This window comes from Heterodontus francisci, chromosome 18, assembly GCF_036365525.1.
Source record: "Heterodontus francisci isolate sHetFra1 chromosome 18, sHetFra1.hap1, whole genome shotgun sequence".
In the NCBI taxonomy this organism is placed as follows: Eukaryota; Metazoa; Chordata; class Chondrichthyes; order Heterodontiformes; family Heterodontidae; genus Heterodontus; species Heterodontus francisci.
In genome coordinates, this window is record NC_090388.1 from 48,960,284 (window position 1) to 48,979,361 (window position 19,078).

A 19,078-nucleotide genomic window follows, 5' to 3' on the forward strand; every position below is an offset into this window, starting at 1 on the left:
GGAAAGCCAGCATGGATTTGTTAAAGTCAAATCGTGTTTAACTAACTTGATAGAGTTTTTTGATGAGGTAACACAGAGGGTTGATCTGGTATATGGACTTCCAAAAGACATTTGATAAAGTGCCATATAATAGGCTTGCCAGCAAAGATGGAGCCCACAGAATAAAAGGGACAGTAACAGCATGGATACAAAGTTGGCTGAATGATAGGAAACAGTGAGTAGTGGCAAACAGTTGTTATTCGGAAGCTATCCAGTGGGGTTCCCCAGGATTCAGTACTAGGACCACTGCTTTTCTTGATATATGTTAATGACCTAGACTTGAGTGTGCACGGCACAATTTCAAAATTTGCAGATGACACAAAACTTGGAATATTGTGAACTGTGAGGAGGATAGTGATAGACTTCAAGAGGACATAGACAGGCTGGTGGAATGGGTGGACATGTGGCAGATGGAATTTAATTCAGAGAAGTGTGAAGTAATACATTTTGGTAGCAATAACGAGGAGAGGCAATATAAAATAAAGGGTACAATTCTAAAGTGGGTGCAGGAACAGAGAGACGTGGGGGTACATGTGCACAAATAGTTGAAGGTGGCAGGGCAGGGTGAGAAAGTGGTTAAAAAGGCATAAGGGATCCTGGACTTTATAAGTAGAGACACAGAGTACAAAAACAAGGAAGTTATGATGAACCTTTATAAAACACTGGTTCAGCCTTAACTGGAGTATTGTATCCAATTCCGGGCACCAAACTTTGGAGGATTTAAAAGCTTTAGAGAGGTTGCAGAAAAGATCTACGAGAATGATTCTAGGGATGAGGGATTTCAGTTGCATAGATAGATTGGAGAAGCTGGGGTGGTTGTCCTTAGAGAAGAGAAGATTGAGAGGCGATTTGATGGAGGTGTTCAAAATCATGAGCGGTCTAGACAGAGTAGATAGGGAGAAACTTAACCCATTGGCGGATAGGTTGAGAACCAGAGGACGCCGATTTAAGATGATTGGCAATAGAACCAAAGGCAACATGAGAAAAAACTTTTTTATGCAGCGAGTGGTTAGGGTTTGGAATGTACTGTCTGGAGGCAGATTCAATTGTGGTTTTCAAAAGGGAATTGGATAAGCAGCTGATTAGAGAATATTTGCAAGGTCATGGGGAAAGGGCAGGGGAGTGGGACTAGCTGAATTACTCTTGCAGACAGCCAGCACAGACACAAGAGGCCAAATGGCCCCCTTCTGTGCTGTAACCATTCAATAATTCTATCAGAGGGCACCCAGAATCTTCTGTGGAGCCATACCCTAACAAAGAATCCACACCTTCACAAGAAGAAAGGAGAAATAAAGCGGAGGAAGAAAACCTGTATGTTAGTTTCTCTGCTAACCTGATTCAGTGTCATTCTGGCTCTTTGCTGGGATGCTGCAGTATTCTCTGACAGAAGCTGGTTCATTTTCCCTATGACCAGATCTGCTATTAATTGCCTGTCCTCCTCGATGTATTCTCCAATCAATGGCATGGCACTGTCCATTACCTGCAATAGAAGGGAAGGAGGTAGTGAGAATAATCAGCTCAATAACCATTCCATACATCACCAGGAAATTTCACCAAAACAAGGGAAGTTTAAATCACATCCTACATCCAGCACACTTTTGATACAATTTTAAATTCATGAATTTTAGTTAATAGCCCACACCTTTCATATCAACTCATCCTCTATCATCATTGGGAACCAAATAATAAGGCACAGAATTTTACCTCCTCCTAACAGAAATGGCTGAAATTGAGAACTTAGTGCACCGGATTATGAACAAACACCCACATTTGCCATTCTGTCACCTATTGCGTTGCTGCTGCAGTCAAGAAGTGAGGGAATTAATTTAACATAGGAAGGCAGTAGGCCATTCATCACCTCAAGCCTGTTCCACCATTGAATCAGATCAGGGCTGATCTAAACCTCAACTCCATCTACCCGCTTTTGTTCCATATCCCTTGGATATCCTTACCATGAACAAAAATCTAATTAATCTCTGTCTTGAAAATTTCAGTTGGACTAACATCCAAGAGATTTAGGAAGAGATTTCCAGATTTCTCAGTGTTTCCTGATTTCACTGCTAAATGGCCTAGTTCTAATATTAAGATTATCCCCCTTTGTTCCAGATTATTCCACCAGAGGAAATAGCTTGTCTGTATCTATCCTATCAAATCCTATCATTTTAAACACCTCAATTAGGTCACCTCTCATTCTTCCAAACTCAAGAAAAAATGAGCCTCGTTTATGAAACCTGTCCTCATAATTTAAGCCTTAAGCCCAGGTATCATTCCGATGACTATGTTCTGTACCTCCTGCAAGGCTAATATATCCTTCTTAGGTGTGGTGCCCAAAACTAAACACAGTACTTCAGATGGAATCTGACCAAGATACTGTATCATTGCAGCATAACTTCTTCCCAATTACATTCCAGATCCCTTGAGATAATGACCAACATTCCACCAGCCTTTTTGATTTTTTTTTTGTAATGTGCACTAGCTTTTAGTGATTTGTGTGCATGGACACCTGAATCTCTTTGCTCCTTCACAGTTCCTAGTCTCTTGCCATTTAGAAAATATTCTGATTTGTCATTCTTGGATTCAAAGTGGGTGACCTCACTTCCTGACATTGAGTTCCATCTGCCATAGTTCTGTCCACTCACCTAATATGTCTAGTCCTTTTGTAACTTCCTTCTCCCATCTGGTAAGTTTTATCATTAATGCATTGGAGAGGAAGTCATAGCAACATGTAGCACAGCACAAAATATTACAAAAATCTATTTAAATATTCTATAAAAGGAATCTCTGTTACTAAGGGAGGCATAAGCCACTAATGTTATGAGTTCTGGCACAAATTTAAAATAGAAGAACTGTACAACATCGTGTGTGGTACAGCCATTGACTTTCTGGGAATGATTACTTGCACATTGTTCCTGGGAATGATTTCTTGCTAAGTGTCTCAAATTTAAAGCAGATCCAACAGTAAAGAAATGCTTTCTCCGCTCTTGGTAACACCACACCATAGGCTAATCTTCTAGTGTAACAGGAGATAGATACCACGAGAGTGCGTTATAAGGCAATAATTTAATGAGCAAAGTTCATTTGGTACCACAAATCACCTCTGAATTCCCTCTTTCTCCTGGACATACCAAAGATGCTGAATGATATTGTACATCGTATTTGATGAGGTACGTTGTAGGTCACTGATGTGACTCAAAATGTTTCTTAAAGTTTGTTGTTGAAAATTGATTGAGGGAAGTATTTGTTTTAGACGATAGGTAATAAATCTGCTCAAAGTGCAATCTGTGGTGCTTGTTTGGTCTAATAAACAGGTTCTCATATTTGACAATTCCTTTCAAAAGAATTAAGCTAAAGAAAAAAACAATCACACGACCTCAACTCATACATTTCTTATAAAATTGTATAATTGGATTGTGGGAACTTCTTATCTGTCATAACACTGCACGACAATAAAAAACAAAATTTTCTACATCCCTCTCATTTGCTCTCAAGCTCTGTTTTTCCCCCTTGTCTCTCTCTAATTCACTCTGTTCTTGTCTCACTCCATCTGTTTCAGTTCCTATGCATAATATGATATTCAGACAAAGTTTGGAAGATGCCACTAATTTGATCTCGAGCATCATCCTTCAGTGCAAAGGGTCAGGAGGCAGCACAGGGAAGGGATTGTTGAGGAACTGAATGCCTGCATGTCTTCCATTCTCCCTCAGTTCCATCAGCTTTTAATCAATGTCTTTAATTTCTGCATTTGCTGGGCATTGTGATGCTCTGCTATTGCATTGGAAAACATTATAATGTCTGCGAAGCTCATTCTATCATCAATGATCACAAGATGAACCAGCAGCGAGTCCTTCACTCCATATGGTTCAGAGATTGGTAGGTTTGTGCTTTGTTGGAAATGCTCTGAGAAGTTTTCTATGTTAATGGTGCTCTGTAAATGCAATTTGTTTTTGTAATTATGACATTAGCAATAACATCCCATTGTGGCAACATTACTTCCAATTTGCTCCTTTGCCAGTGTGTGTATGTGAATGTGAGGAACTGCAACTCACCAAAGGACCACACTTCAGTCACAAAATGGTTGTATACAATTCATGAGCCAGCTGAAGTACAACCCATCTCTAATATGTGATTAACTCTCCATTTAAAAGATCAGCAGCAATGGAATCACTGCAAGTAGATATAGACTGAATTGATTAAGGAGTAGTCAAATACCATGTTATATTCAATTCTCACAATAACTAGTCGACAACTATTTAGTAGCTTGCATTGTTGTTCACTAATTTCTACTCTACAAGGACTACAAACAAACATTACGATCTGTGAATAGTAATCTGAACTGATTTATACTGAGGCAAACAAATTGCTGGAAAAACTTTGTGGAGGATGGGTATCTACAAAAAACACAATTTCTCTTGTTCCATTTTACAATTTAATGTTCCTGTTGCTCCTGGACTCCATGCTGAGCTAAGCAGCCCAATGCATTTGATGAGTCTGGCGTTCTCTGTGTTCCAACATCAGTCAGTTTTGGCTTATTTATCTTTTACAAGATTTTCCAGTGCTCAATGCTCATCTTTCAGTGAATCTGGGTGGATTGAGGTGGAAACCAACTGAGAGACATCCATTATATCCCCACCTCTTTCCTCCATCCGTATGGCATCCAAATGAGCCATATTTCCTGCCATTTGCACTGTAAGAACACTGAATGCAGTGCTACCCAGGCATATAACTGCAGCAACACCACAGTAGTTGCTAATACTTAACACCAGACCTCCAATTTTATGCCAAGAGCTCAAGAGGTCAAACTAAATGCTTACCTAGAGAACCAGTACCAAACCTTCACATCACGCACTGTTTCTTATTCCTGCAGGCCTCATTTCGAGGCAGTGTTATTACCAGACTATGCTTCTTATACATAGAAGTGCAAAAACAGTCACCCACCACTTAATGAACCAGACTGTTGCAAAATGTACAGTGCGAAATCTGACAAAAGCTTAGTCCTTCACTATAATCTCTGTTCTTTCTGTGTTCCTAACAACGACTGGAGCCAATTTTGGGAAACATTTGTTCCGGTTACAGTTGTCCCCAGCTGTGCTTTACTGTTACATAATATTCCAGACATTGCGAATGGAAGAACTCTTGAGTTGTATGGGCAGGAGGTGCATCATTTACATGTTTCTCTGTTACTTGTGTATGTTTGCTAATCCTGCCATGAGATGGCAGGCAAGCACTACTGTTTCCTGTGGGACGCAGAGATTTATTGTTCACAAACTCAGTGCAGGTTTTTCCTTTACGCCCTCCTATCACAAAGATGTTGATTTAATCTGGCATGGAACTTAATGGTGGAGGACATCATAGCCAAAACCAATTGTGTCCTCATTTGACATCCACATGGACTTGAAAGGTGCTAGCTGTATAACATTTTTATATGTGAACGCAAGGAAGCGTTATGAGTAAGCTGCCAACACTGGAGGCTAATGTCGTAACAGGGGACTATGATGTAGTGTAAATATCTGAAACATGGAAACATGGATGGAAGCAAATACAACATTCAAAGGTATTAAAGTATTTAGAAAAGACAGTAGATAAAGAAAGGAGGTGATGTAGCCTTGGATTCAGGGGCACCTGGAATGTAAACAGAATGAATACTCTGGAAGACGAAAACATTTTGAATAAAATACTCTGGGCAGATATCTTTAATGTGAAAGAATTCCAAACTACAACTCAGGGTATGTTTACAGCTCAGCATAAGGCAGATAATTTGTTGCAAGAATTAGGAAGGGTCTGTGAGAACAGGAGCATTGTTTTAATAGGAGATTTCAATATAAACTGGGAAAACCCGAATGTTTTAGGATCAAGAGTTGGTAAATGATAGTTCTATAGCCCAATGTGGAAACAAAGTAACATGCGGTAATGCTCACTTTGAAACGAGATTTACAAAGTACTCAGTGGGATGCCCCAGTGCTGCAGTTTGAGGTTCTGGGGAGCTAAGAAATCAACGCTGGGCGGACCTGGTTGAGTTGTTGATGATTCTGCAGAGGCCTCAAATGACCAGTAGCGGCCCAGATTATATTTCTGTGTTCCTCCTGGCCCCACCAAAAAAATGCTTTGTGCGCAGCCTCCAGCTTTAATAACTGCTGGTTAACTGCCAGACTGCCAGGTACAAATAGGTGGAGCATGTGACAAAATTGCAATCAGGGTCCTGTGAAAGCCATGGGACCCATAATTATATCCTGTAACCAGGCTGCTGCCTGCTTCAGTTGGTCGCGATTTTGCCCTGGCTCTTCAATGACGGCAGGGAGGACTGGGATGGGAACTGCATTGTAAGTGCAGCACTCTGATGTCAGAGGGGACCGAGTTAAAATTGATCCCTAAAATACGCATGATTAAATGGAAAATGTGCGACCCTCTACAGCTAGAATAGTAAAATCACAATTCAACTAAATGAGAAATAGTTTTAAAGTGGTAATCAACTGTTATATTCCTTTAATAGACTATGGCCGGGATTTTACGATGGGTAGACGGGAGCTGGCCTCGCCTGGGGATCCGTTCTGTATTTTACGGGTCCCCAGGCTTTAATTGTTGGATCAGCAGCCGCCTGGTTTGACTAGATGCCTGTTCCGGCTCCAGGATGCCTGCTTGCCACACATAAAATCCGTGTGGAGGTGGGCGAAGGCCCTTAAGTGGACGTTAAGTGACGACTTAAGGGCCTTGATTGGCCTGGGGTGGGCTGTCCGTTTTTCGTCATCCCACCCTACGTAAAGTGCGGTGGAGGCGGGAGCGGGTCGGGAAAGCCTCCCAGAGCCTCCTGCTCCATTTTACGCCACACTCCCCATCCCCCCCCGCTTGTGGGGTGGTGTAAAATTCCGGCCTATATATTCCACCCTGTGGTTTGTGTGAAATAAGCCACTTGTGCTGCACCCACTGTAACATATATCCTCTGTATCAATATGCAGTCAACCTTAAGATGGTAGTTCATTTTCTGTAAACAATTGTTTGTTTTAATAATTTGCACATGAAATAGTTAATCTCCAGCCAGAAGGTGAGCCCAAACAAGATGAAGAAGTCTTAATACTAAATTCAATGTTCATAATCTTAAAAATGCATCACAAATTGGGACAAGGGCCATCGGACTAACCTCAATGATATAATCCTTCCCGTCTTTCCCATGTACAGCTTTAACTGCGCAGATGTCCAGGCCACCAAACATCTCAGAACAGGCATCCACCCACGTTCGATAGCTGCAAAAGAGTTTTCATTGAAATGTCAGCTCCAGTGAGACCTTAGAGTTTGTGCCCTACATTGTATTGTGCATTCTCTGGCGTGCTGCAACATCTCAGCGCTGTAATACATTATAGGAAACTATTCATCCCAATTTTCATATGTTCCACATAAGGATATTGTCAGCAAACTTTCTGGTCTTTCTCTGTTGTTCCATGTTCCAATGTTTTATACTTTTTCTTGAAATTGACAGCTTGGTAACAGGCATTTTGTGTAGCATCTCTCTGTTGTCATATCTTAAATGGGGATGATGAACTGTGGGTGGCAATCTCTAGACATGAGCTCAGTAAGACAAAATATCACAATATCACTGTATGTAATTTCAGCACAACATGCCCGTTTATTTTCATATTCCCATAGGAATATGGGCAAACCTCAAAAGATGTGATTTTTCCCAAACACCTTAGAGGCTAAAGAGCCTGTGAGGTGGCCAAGCTAGGGTCTTAAGCTGAAATGCTGGTTTAGCCTGCATTTAGCACAAGATGCCACCTTGGTAAAGAAATTGAAGCTTGCACGAGGTACGGCCACCTGGAGGATCATTAAGCAGTTGATTGCCACTTAAATTGCCTTCTAGCACTCCTTAAGGACACTGCATGGTATTTTGGTGGCTAGCACTTGACCTAATGCCCTCACCTAACAGCGGCAGCTGATTGGGAGTAAACTGGCCATAGCAGATGATCTTGAAGCCACTTAAAGGTATATGATGTTTTACTGTTCACTTGCTGCTGGAAGTTTGAAGAGGATTTTCGAAACACATCGGGAGACTTTCTGGGATTCTTTGTCAAGACTTCACCAACACTCTATCAATATTTATTCTGGCAATTCTTTGAGTGCATCACCTAAACTGAGTAAATGCTATGCTACTCTAACTTATTAGACCACTTTATAGGAGTTGGCAGGAAAAAGGAAGCGCTTGGTCATCAGCATCTTGCTAAGGGTCCCTTTAGTCTTGTGGAGGAGATGAGGTGAGGCAGAGCAGTACCAGCTGCTGCAGGAGAGAGGGACAGGAGGGCAAGGTGGACTCCTTCCCCACCTGCTGGTACAAGATATCCCTCCTCATCTAGATCGCCTCGACCTGAACCTTGTCTGAGAACCTGTGTACCCTCTCAATTGGTCCCTGAGTCATTCAGAAATGTGCCGCTGTATGTCAGCCAGCCCACACCACACCTCCAGTGGAAGTGGGTGAATGGAGCCCACATATACTGCTCCATGAAAACTTCTAATCTAACTTGAGTGCTAAACCCGCAGTCTCTTGTTTTATCACATCCAGGCAAATTCAAATTATAGTAATCATTAATTAGGACGAAAATTAATGCTAAAACCAGACTTTCAAAAAGGTGTGTCTTATGAGCACAGCACCCATTTAGTGCCTGTTTCCACCCTTTCACCAAAATAACCCCTAAGATGATTTAATGTTTTGCCATGGGTCTGTAAGACAGCACCAGACGCCAGATTAATTCAACAGACTACTCTGACCTAATCAGAGCTGTCAGCATCTAGATCATGTCTACCTCTAAGAGGCTGTTCCTAGCCATTAGGCTGTACTTCCACACTAATTCCAGACAGAACTAATCTGCCAAGAGGAATTGTTACAACTACAAAAATGATCTCACTTCGTTGACTTACCATGATTAGTGTTCTCATGCTAACTCCACAATGGGAGCAGGAAAGAGGGCTCACCTCAGGGAGATAGGGGTGGTAACCTGTGATTCACAAATGCTTACAATAGGATACACTGTTGCCAATAGTGATAGTCCCATTAAGGCTGACTGCTACCTTTTTCATTCAAATTATTTGAAAAGGTTTTGAAGAATGCCAGATTAGAGGTTTCTAATATAAAGATTATTGATCTGAAATGTTAGCTCTGTTTCTATCTCTACAGATGCTGCCTGACCTGAGTATTTCCAACATTTACCATTTTTATAAAGAGATTGTAATGTTGGAGATTAGGATTCTTATTCCTTTTCAGAATGACAATTGTGTACTTCTCCTGTTGTCTTTTTCTCCTCTGCAGCTTGTCCCATTTATAATATGAAATTTTGGTTTGTAAACAATTCTTCTGTTTGTGATTAGTTTGTACAGTTTTCAGCAGGGCCATGATCTGAAAGTGCCTTATGATAGAGATGATTTGCAAGGAAGTGGGCGGGGATAGAACCAGAAAACACAGCACCATTATAAGAATGTTTCGTGGCTTATGCTGCGATTCAATCATTATCGTCAAAAAGCAAGAACCCATTTTCAAAAGAAGTAGCAACTCACAAGGACTTTTATTAGCTGAAGATATCAGTTAACTAAGAAGAAATCAGGATGGAGAGAGCACAGCTTAAATTTCCACTCAGGGTTTTAATTCTTTAACTTCTCATACACTGCGAATGCTCCACTGGAAAGTTTTATATCCTGACCTTGGTTTATGTGGTCTAAATACTTACCGTTCCGTCATGGCCACTTGTTCCAGCATGGCAGAACCAGTGTTTGCTTTCCAGTTTCCTGAAATTGAAGTCCTCCTGAAAGACAGAAGTGCAGAATATTGCAAAACAGGATAATACTAGCATCCTTTTACAAAGCCACCAGACATCTTCCAGAGACAGAAGGAAAATAGCTAGAAACATTTGATTAAAGGACAGATCCACTTCCCCTACATCCTGCTGATTCTAGTTGTCCCTTCCTAACAGCACTGTTGGTATACCTACCCCACATGAACTGCAGTGGTTCAAGAAGGCAGCTCACCACCACCTTCTCAAGGGCAATTAGGGATGGGCAATAAACGCTGGCCTAGCCAGCGATGCCCAGATCCCATGAACGAATTTAAAAAAAAGTTGGAATTTTTCCCAATCTCGTGTGTGACTTCTTGTCTGTGTATTGTACTGCTCTTGAGCCAGTCACACTATGGCCAGAATTTTGCAGCTCTTGGCGGTTGAGGGGGTGGATGAGGCGGAAGCGGATGAGGACTCCGATCCTGCTCCGTGCCTCTCGGCCACCAGCATCATGCACAGGGCAGTCAATTAGCGGCCCCGCGGTGTATTTGTGACTTGAAAGGGCGCATGCGGGCGGGATGATGAGCAGCGTTGGGGGTGGGGCCACACCTGGAAAAGGCTGCTGTAAGCCCTTTAAAAATGCTTGCAGCAATCAAATGGACCAGTTGATTCTTACCTGAAGTCAGAGGAAGACAGTTGGTGCTTACTGTGGAAAGTTGTGAGGAGGATACAAGGCTCTGTGCCTGCAAGGATTGAAAGATGCCCAGGAGCAGGAAAGAAAGAGAGAAAACATACAAGCTGCAGAACCAATTACCAGTGATGGAGGGGAGAAGTTTCCACACGGCCCCCAGATTTTCTGAGAAACCACTGCTGGTCCTCCTCCAGGCGGTAGAGGCGGGGCAGGAGGTCCTCTTCAATGCAGACGGCAGAAGAAGGCCCTCCCAAGTGACCATGAGGGCCTGGCTAGAGGTCACAGAGGAGGTCAGCAGCCGTGGCGTTGTAAGGAAGACATGGCTCCAGTTCTGCAAGCGGGTCAAGGACCTGCTTCGCTCTGCCCGGGTAAGGGGCATTCCTCATTCATCTCAGCGTTAATGTGTCAAAGGATGGTCTATGAGTCCTCACACTGCAAGGTGGAAGCCCTCTATGATCATTGCTTGTCTGCTGCTTTGCATTGGGACGCAAGATGGGCAAGTCTGAGATGCACAGTGATCCAGAAGTGTTCAAGTTGGGCACTGCACTGGCATAGCAGTGAAATGCAACAACAAACCATCTGGGTGAGTGCATGAGATACCAACTAATAGATCTAAACCAAGTATTTTTGTTTAAATAGGAAAAGAGGGCACATAATGCCCAAGAGAGGTCCCAGACCTGTGGTGGAGTTGCCAATCAGGCATACCTTACCAGAATGGAGGAAGATGCCTTGGTGCTTGCAGGGGAGGACAGAGGATGCGACATAGCAGATGGCGAGGCCGGCAGACCTGGCCAGGAGACTGAATGACCCAGTATGTGGTGTAAGGGTGTATGGGGGGGCCCGCGGTGGTGTGGCGTTTGTCTAATGCACTGAAATGTGCTCTCAAAAGTTGAATCACACAGATGTGATCAAAATGCAGCAATAATATGTCCTTAAGGCTGGAGTGCTGATCAAATTGATCAATATGATTTTCCCTGCAGGTGAAACACAGCAGCGGCCAGGAAGAGTCCACCTCTGAGGATGAGGAGGGCGCCTCAGAGGGTCCACCGTCACATCCTCGCACCTCACCAAGCACCAGCGCAGAAACTTCCACCTTGGTTGGTAATAGCATATCCGCGGAGACGTGCTCACATACAGTTGTAAGCACAGCACAATAGCCGGGCCAGCCGATGCCTATCGGAGGAGTGTGGGAGGCCGGGCCAATGCAGAGCCGCAAGCTGATGATGAGCCTCTGAGAACATCCATTCGGCGGGAGATGTTGCAGGTGCAGCATGCAGTGCATGGAGATCTGGCGGAGACGTCCATCCAGGGCAGGAGTGCTGCAAACTCTCAGGTATTTGTCCATCAGGCATCCTCCGTTGAAAGATTGGCGGCTGCAGTGAAGGAACCAGTACTGGATGCAATTCATGATCTCAGAGCGAGTGTGGCCTCCCTGGACCAGAGCAGCACAGCGCAGACTCTGATGCGCAGGCGATAGTTCCAGGCTGCTCATCCCTCTGAGGTTACCATTGAGGACCAGCCGAGCCTCAGGAGGGCACAGGGGCAGCAGCAGATCGCATATGGGAGCTCCTCAGGCCGCCACTGATGCATCCTGTAGCTCCTTGCTCCCTCTGCCAGTGACATCGGATCTGCAAACTACCAGTGCGTCAGAGGGTGTTCCTGATATATCTCATGTTCACCTTGATATGCTGCGGCCTACATGGCCGCGAGCAGGCAGATGATGACCGCTAAAGTCATCAAGAGCAGTGCGGCAGCCTGATCAGTCACCTGCCTCTGGTGAGTCTGGAGGCGAGGGATCGTCCACACGCAAGAGTACTCACAAACGTACAAAAAAAGTCACTGTAACATCACATCTGGTTCACTGGGTAACTTTGTAATTACTTATTTGATTTGTCAAGGAAAAAAATGTAATTAAATTTGTGAAATGAGAATTTAACATGTCGTTGGTCATTCCTGGAGTTGCATCCGACATCGTAGCGCAACACGAGAAGTTTTATATGCGAGGTCACACACTTGGGTTGGGTTCATCATGATGTGAAGGTCTGTATCATCAGATCATCTCTCTCCCTGAAGGTGAGTGCATTTGTCCTCTCAGAACCTCACAATGACTCCTCTCATACCACAATGTCAATTATTTGTATATTCCGATCCTCTCAAGAGAAACGCCTGCCGATTAGAGCCTCCCGGATCTCTCTCGCATTTAACTCCAAATGACATTCAGCTTCCTCTCCCCAATCATCATGTGACTGCTGCCCATCTTCCTCATCCGAAACTCCATCCTCATCTGATGATGCCTCGCGCTGACCTTGATTATCCTCCAGGGCCTCTCCCTTCTCCATCACCAGGTTATGCAATGCACAGCAGACGACAATAATTCTGGAAACCCTTGATTGCACTTCCTGTAGGGCTCCATCTGAGCGGTCAAGACACCTAAATCTCATTTTTAGTAGGCCAATAGTTTGTTCAATGGTCACTCTGGTGGCCGCATGGTTCTCATTGTAACGTTCCTCAGCATGACCCCTTGGAATCCTCACCGGTGTCATTAGCCATGTCTTCAGAGGATAACTCCTGTTGCCAAGTATCCATCCCTCTAGGCTGTCAGGAGGACTGAAAAGTGCAGGCACCTGGGAGTTTCAGAGAATGAAAGCATCGTGACAACTCCCAGGATAACATGCACACGCCTGCATGATTCTCTTTCAATGATCGCAGACGAGCTGAACGCTCAGTGAGTGGAAGCCCTTACAGTTAATGAATGCCTCCGACTGACCTGCAGATACTCTAATGGCCACATGAGTACACTCTATAATGCCCGGTAGCATTGGGAACCCAGCTATTGTGCTGAAGCCTCTGGCTCGCAGCCTGACTGGTGGTGTCTGTCTTGAATGTGATGAAATTGTTTGCACGTTGAAACAATGCATCAGTCATAACCTTTATGCAGTGATGCGCTGCTGCTTGGGAGACTCTGCATAAGTCTGCCGTTGAAGCCTGGAATGAGCCACATGCATAGAAGTTAAGAGCTATTGTAACCTTCAGAGCGACCAGCATTGGATGGCCACCGAGGCAGTTTGAGGCAACATCCACTGCCAGCATCTCACAAAGAGATGTGACAGTCTCCAGTGACAGCCGCACAGGAGGAGAGAGGTCCTTTTCCCTCTAGTCAGATACAACAACTACTTATAATTATAGAGCCTTTAACATAAGCCGCTCCTGCGAGCCAGGTTAAATTCTGCCCGGTGAGTCACTGGGCATGATTCAGCTGCAGTTAAGGCCGGGGGAAAGGATCGTGCAGGTGCCAGCTCCCCAGAGGGTGAGATTGCAGACAAGTTCTGCTGCAGAGTATTCTAATGAGGGCTTTGATGGGGCAGCATATAGAAAACAGCTGATGGGCATGCACACAGAAATGCTCTGTGCACTGTCTGCACACAGAAATGCTTAGTGCATTGTCTGACCTGCTAAACAGCCTGTTGTCATTGTCAAGGAGCATGAAGGAGTCTAGCTCTAACTTCACATAGGGCTTCTCGCAGAGCTTGGAGCCTATCCTTTGCAGCGTGGAAGTGGTGGCCAACTCCATGAGAACACTTGCAGACCCAACCATGATGCAATGTCTGATGGCTGATGTCTGTCTCAGTTTCCATTGCAGCCTAAGCAGAAGCCACCCAACATCTGAGTGCTGCAGTGGAAGTTCAGACTGAGGTGGAGGTCATGACATCTCTGCTTGTTGCCATACAGGCTCAGACGACTGCCTTCATGATTGTGGATACCAGTGATCAAAAAGGCTTGCAGGGTCTCAAAAAAGTCCAGCAATCTGTCCTCCAGCAGATTACTAGGATTGCTGAGGTGTCATCCTGTGGGAGTGGCTGCGGCTCCGTGGAGCACAAACCTGATGTCTTCTCTCAGGATGAGAGCGTTCATGCTCCCACCACTACCACTTACCAGTGCCCCTGCTGTTGCCTGTTAGCCAGCCCAGACTGCTGTTGCTCATGCCAAGATGGTAGAGTTCAAAGCCAGGCTTCCTAGGCCCAGAGCTGCTTGAGGTTGTCCTGCAAGGCCATCTGCAATCTCCCCCCACTGAAAGTCAGCCATGATGTAACCACTGGGTTAGTACTGTGCAGGAGCACTAGGCCAGGCAAAGGCACCCACAAGACAGGCACTAAGGGAATTTACAATGGTAATTATTTGAGTTTTGTATGGAATTTTGGATACTTTGTTGGACAAAGTTGGTATGGAATGTTTGTTAAGTGATGGTTTTTATTTCAGGAATATGACCAAGATGATGCTTGACTGAAGGCTGGTTAGGTGTGGGACTATTGTACAAGTCAGGTCTGGGGTTGTATTCACGGGAACCGGAGTCAAATTAGGTGCTTACAGACAGCCTGTCCAGAATGTGGATGTCATGGCTGCCTCCTCCTTTCCTCCTCCTCCTGAGGTGGTCGCTGAATCCATGTGGCAATGACTGTGCCCCCATGATGACCAAATTGTGGAGGATGCACGAGAACCACCACGAATCAGGGCACCCACTCCAGCGAGTTCCTTCAGAGCGATGCAAACAGTGGAACCATTGCTTCAGCACCCCAATCGTCCACTCAATAATGTTTCTCCTGGCAGTATGGCTCTCAATGTAAGTGTAGAGCAGATAGCCCTTGTTGCCCAGCAGCCACTCTCCGGTTCAATGTGGTGGCTGAAAGATAACTGGAACAATGGACTGGCACAAAATGAATGCATCCATGCCTGTTGGCAGGAGAGCGGGCATTCACCAGCATGATGTGGTGAGTGTGGTCACATACCAACTGCACATTGAGTGAATGGTAACCTTTACAGTTGCTTACATCTCAGCATTGAGATGCGGCAATGTGTGAAGTCGATGGCACCTTACACCATGGGGCAGCCTGCTATCCTGACAAAGCAACTTGTGCACTCTGCCTGCTTCTCTCTGTTCAGACTGAATACGATGAATTCACCGCTCCTGGCATAAAGATTCTTTGCCACCTCCCGGTCGCAGCAATGCACAGTGAACTGGGAGATGTTAGATCTGTCGCCTGCTCCAGCCTGGAAGGAACCCATGTAAAGAAATTCAGAGCCACGGTCACCTTCACAGCCACTGGCAGCACCATCCTCACTCTGATCTGAGGCTGCCAAGGGATGGCAGAGTTCTGTGAGCACCCACTTTGTGAATTGCAGACGCTGAACACGTTGCTCCTTAATTTGGTGCAGGTCGGAAAAGTGCTCCCGGAAGACTGTAGGTGGATAAAGCCTCCTGCTGAGAGCCCTTGGGATTGTATTCTGAAGAGAGATTGAGGGAACTGGCCCTGTATTCTCTAGAGTTTTGAAGAATGAGATGTGATCTCATTGAAACTTACAAAATTCTTACAAGGTGTGACAGGGAGGATGTAGATATGATGTTTCCCCTGGCTGGTGAATCTAGAACCAGGGTACATAGTCTCAGAATAAGGGGTAGGCCATTTAAGACTGAGATGAGGAGGATTTTCTTGACTCAAGAGGGTGGGAAATCTGTGGAATTCTCTACTCTAGAGGGCTGTGGAAGCTCAATCATTGAGCATGTTCAAGACAGAAATCGATAGATATCTGGATGCTAATGACATCAAGGATAGTGCAGGAAAGTGGCATTGAGGTAGATGATCAGCCATGATCTAATTGAATGGTGGAGCAGGCTCGACGGACTGAATAGCCTACACCTGCTCCGATGTTCTTCGCCCCCTCCTCCACCTCCCTCTGCCAGCACTGTCTTCTTATTTACTGTAACTGCATCATCTCCCTCTCAAGCTGCAGCCCATGGGGGACTGCAACTATAGCATGCAAAACTGGAAGCAAGTGATATACCCAGCAACCTTGCAGTGACAACCAACACCTTCCCCATGTGCAGCACCATTCCCTCCAGACCTCACCAACTGTAACCAACTCCTCAAAATATCCAGCACTTCCGCAAACTCAAACAGAGCCAGTAGAGACTAAGCAGAAAATAACCTGCAAGTTGTTGATGATCCTTTTAACTAGTGCCGGTGAGGTGTCCTTCCTGCTGCTGAATGCATGTTCAGCTGTGTGTGTTTAAGAGAGACCGTTAACTAGAGTGGTGAAGTCCTAAATGGCAGCACTGTCATCAAATCAGCATTAGATGGTGACTGGTGTCACAATCTGCCTACTCTGCATACTTCCAGAGCGTGCTCCAAATGCCCATGCTAATGCCATCACCATGCTGAAAGTAAGCGGAAGAGACAGAGATGCTATTTTTGTACTGCAACAGCAGCTGTAGTGCCGAAACTACCAGCACCACTGAACCAAATTTTGCAGCCTAAATATTTAAAGTGGAAATAAAACAGAAAATGCTGGAAATACTCAGCAGGTCTGGCAGCATCTGTGGAGAGAGAAACAGAGTTAACGTTTCAGGTCAATGACTATTTCTCTCTCCACAGATGCTGCCAGACCTGCTGAGTATTTCCAGCATTTCCTGTTTTTACTTCAGGACTCCAGCATACACAGTATTTTGCTTTTGTATTTAAAGTGTGAAGCATGTTGTCTGATGTGTGGTTGACTAGCCAGACAGATTTGTTTTGATTTTAAATTCCTACTGATGACTCTAAATAGAAACCTGCAGAATACATCAATATTTGACTTCCAGGCAGGATTTCCTGCATCAGAACCTAAAATGATACAAGTAGTGGCTGGTACTCAGGCTCCAGTCACGTGCACACTGTAATTCAAAGCACCCAAAGTTTGTGCCAACCTCAGGCGTGCAAAGATTTTCCCAATACAAAGAGGCCTGTTTCCAGAAGTTCATATGATCCTGTGACATTTTGGGAACTTAGGAAAAACAACAATTTTCAAACTGTTATTGCTGTCTTGACCTATCAGAACCCTGAAATGAGTTGCATTGGAGATGTATTTGGGTATATACAGAGATGAGCACATCTTTTTGTTTGCAGGGGGTGGGGGGGGGGCTTCAGTCCTTATGGGAACAAAAAGGAGTTTCAGCCCTCAAGATCCAGATATTTGCAAATAAAATTTCGTTCATTCCTCTTTCACTTTTTCGTCTGGGTGTCAGAAGGACACAGACTTGCACCCACAATCTCCATTTGGCAAATTCTTCATCTCTTCTTTGTCACTGGTTGGGTACCTGCTGAACTTTGGAATTTCCCATAAGAAACTCAGAAATGCATTCCATTTAGCTACTTGCAGCTGGTAAGGTTTAACCAAGATAAAATAACTGAAAAGAGGTTAAGATAATTTTGTCTCTCTTAACATTACAGAGCCTCTCTTCAGAAGATTGGATGAGGTTGGGCTAAGTCCATGAAAGAGATTGCTTTCATTTTAACAGATCAGCTTGATCATCCCTGCAAGTTGGAGAAGCCCTGCCCATTAATACCCCACAAGAGCACAAAGGTGACCTGAGCCCAGGCTCAGTAGGAAAAGTGGCTTACTATTCTGTCAACTGGCATTTTCCCCCTGTCTGTAGGCAGCCCCTGGGTTCAGCTCTAACCCTAACCCATCACACAATCAATATCAGAAACTTAGAATGTGGAGAATGGTGAATGTAATAATGCATTATTCTCTCTTACATTTCAGCACATTGAAACATGAATACTATTATGAAGCTCACCATTTTGAATGACTGTTACAATAGATAAAATGGCAATACTTACATGTATGCTTTATAATTGTTCCCGATCTTCTGAATTCTGATGTCATATTTGGAGTCAATGTAAGGCTCTGTGGTTGCATAGGTTTTTGCAAGGGCCACAACACTGGCTATATCCTGGAAGTCGTAATGATTTTCAACTTTTACCTGTCGAGACAAGTCCAGGCCAGCAGGTGAAAGAGTATGAAGTAAAAAGAGTTAGGAGCGTTGTTATTAAACCATACAAAGCATCTGACAAGCAGTTGTCCACAAAAATGTCACCAATATGTGTGTGCCCATTCCCCATTCATCTGGTTCCATTGAGTTCTGTGAAATCACCCAGCGCCACATCCTTTTTTTTATTGTTTCATGGGATGTGAGAGTCGTTGGCAAGGCCACCATTTACATAATTTCCTCTCTATATACTACCTCAACTGCTGTGTGAAAGTAAGAAAGTAGGGTTTGGAACAAAGGAACACAGGGACTCTGTGTTGGCTTCTCCTCAGTATCCTGCTCATCATCATCCACATAGACATCATTATCATAGTTGATGAGGAATAAGTTTCTGCTCTCTGCTCCTCATCATTTTCGTCCTGTTCAACATTCTCTGCCTTCCTGTTGCGGGTAATGGATCTACTGGAAAGGACGGCATAAACTAAAAATGGCTCAGCGTTATACTTCGGATTAAGACAGAAAAGCATGTGGAAGCTTCCAGTTATGTACTGCTTCACAGGGGTGCCATGGCAATTATCTAGCTGTACACCCACTAAACTGCTGCCTGCACTGTCCTACTGGTCATGCCATTTCTCACAGTAGACAAGAGTGCATTCCCATCAGCTCTCTGGCCTGCTCCTCTTAGAGTCAGTTCTGTAATTTGTGGAATGTCCCTTCCAGTCCCCTGCTTTTCATGTGCATTATGCACAAGTTTTGCCTTTGCCAAAATTGAGTGAAGGATTTGAGGGATGCCTC

The 19,078-nt window shown here is 44.4% G+C and overlaps 1 protein-coding gene across 1 annotated transcript in view; it reads right to left on the reverse strand.

Moving 5' to 3' along the window:
• Positions 1-19,078, reverse strand: part of LOC137379610 (synapsin-3-like) — a 280,557-nt gene that overhangs the window by 21,518 nt on the left and 239,961 nt on the right. The window contains exons 7-10 of the mRNA XM_068050679.1: positions 18,135-18,277; positions 9,744-9,818; positions 7,172-7,274; positions 1,373-1,519 (exon numbers count right to left, since the gene is read on the reverse strand). Coding sequence (XP_067906780.1) covers positions 1,373-1,519; positions 7,172-7,274; positions 9,744-9,818; positions 18,135-18,277 — 468 coding nt within the window. The remainder of the gene's footprint in view (positions 1-1,372; positions 1,520-7,171; positions 7,275-9,743; positions 9,819-18,134; positions 18,278-19,078) is intronic.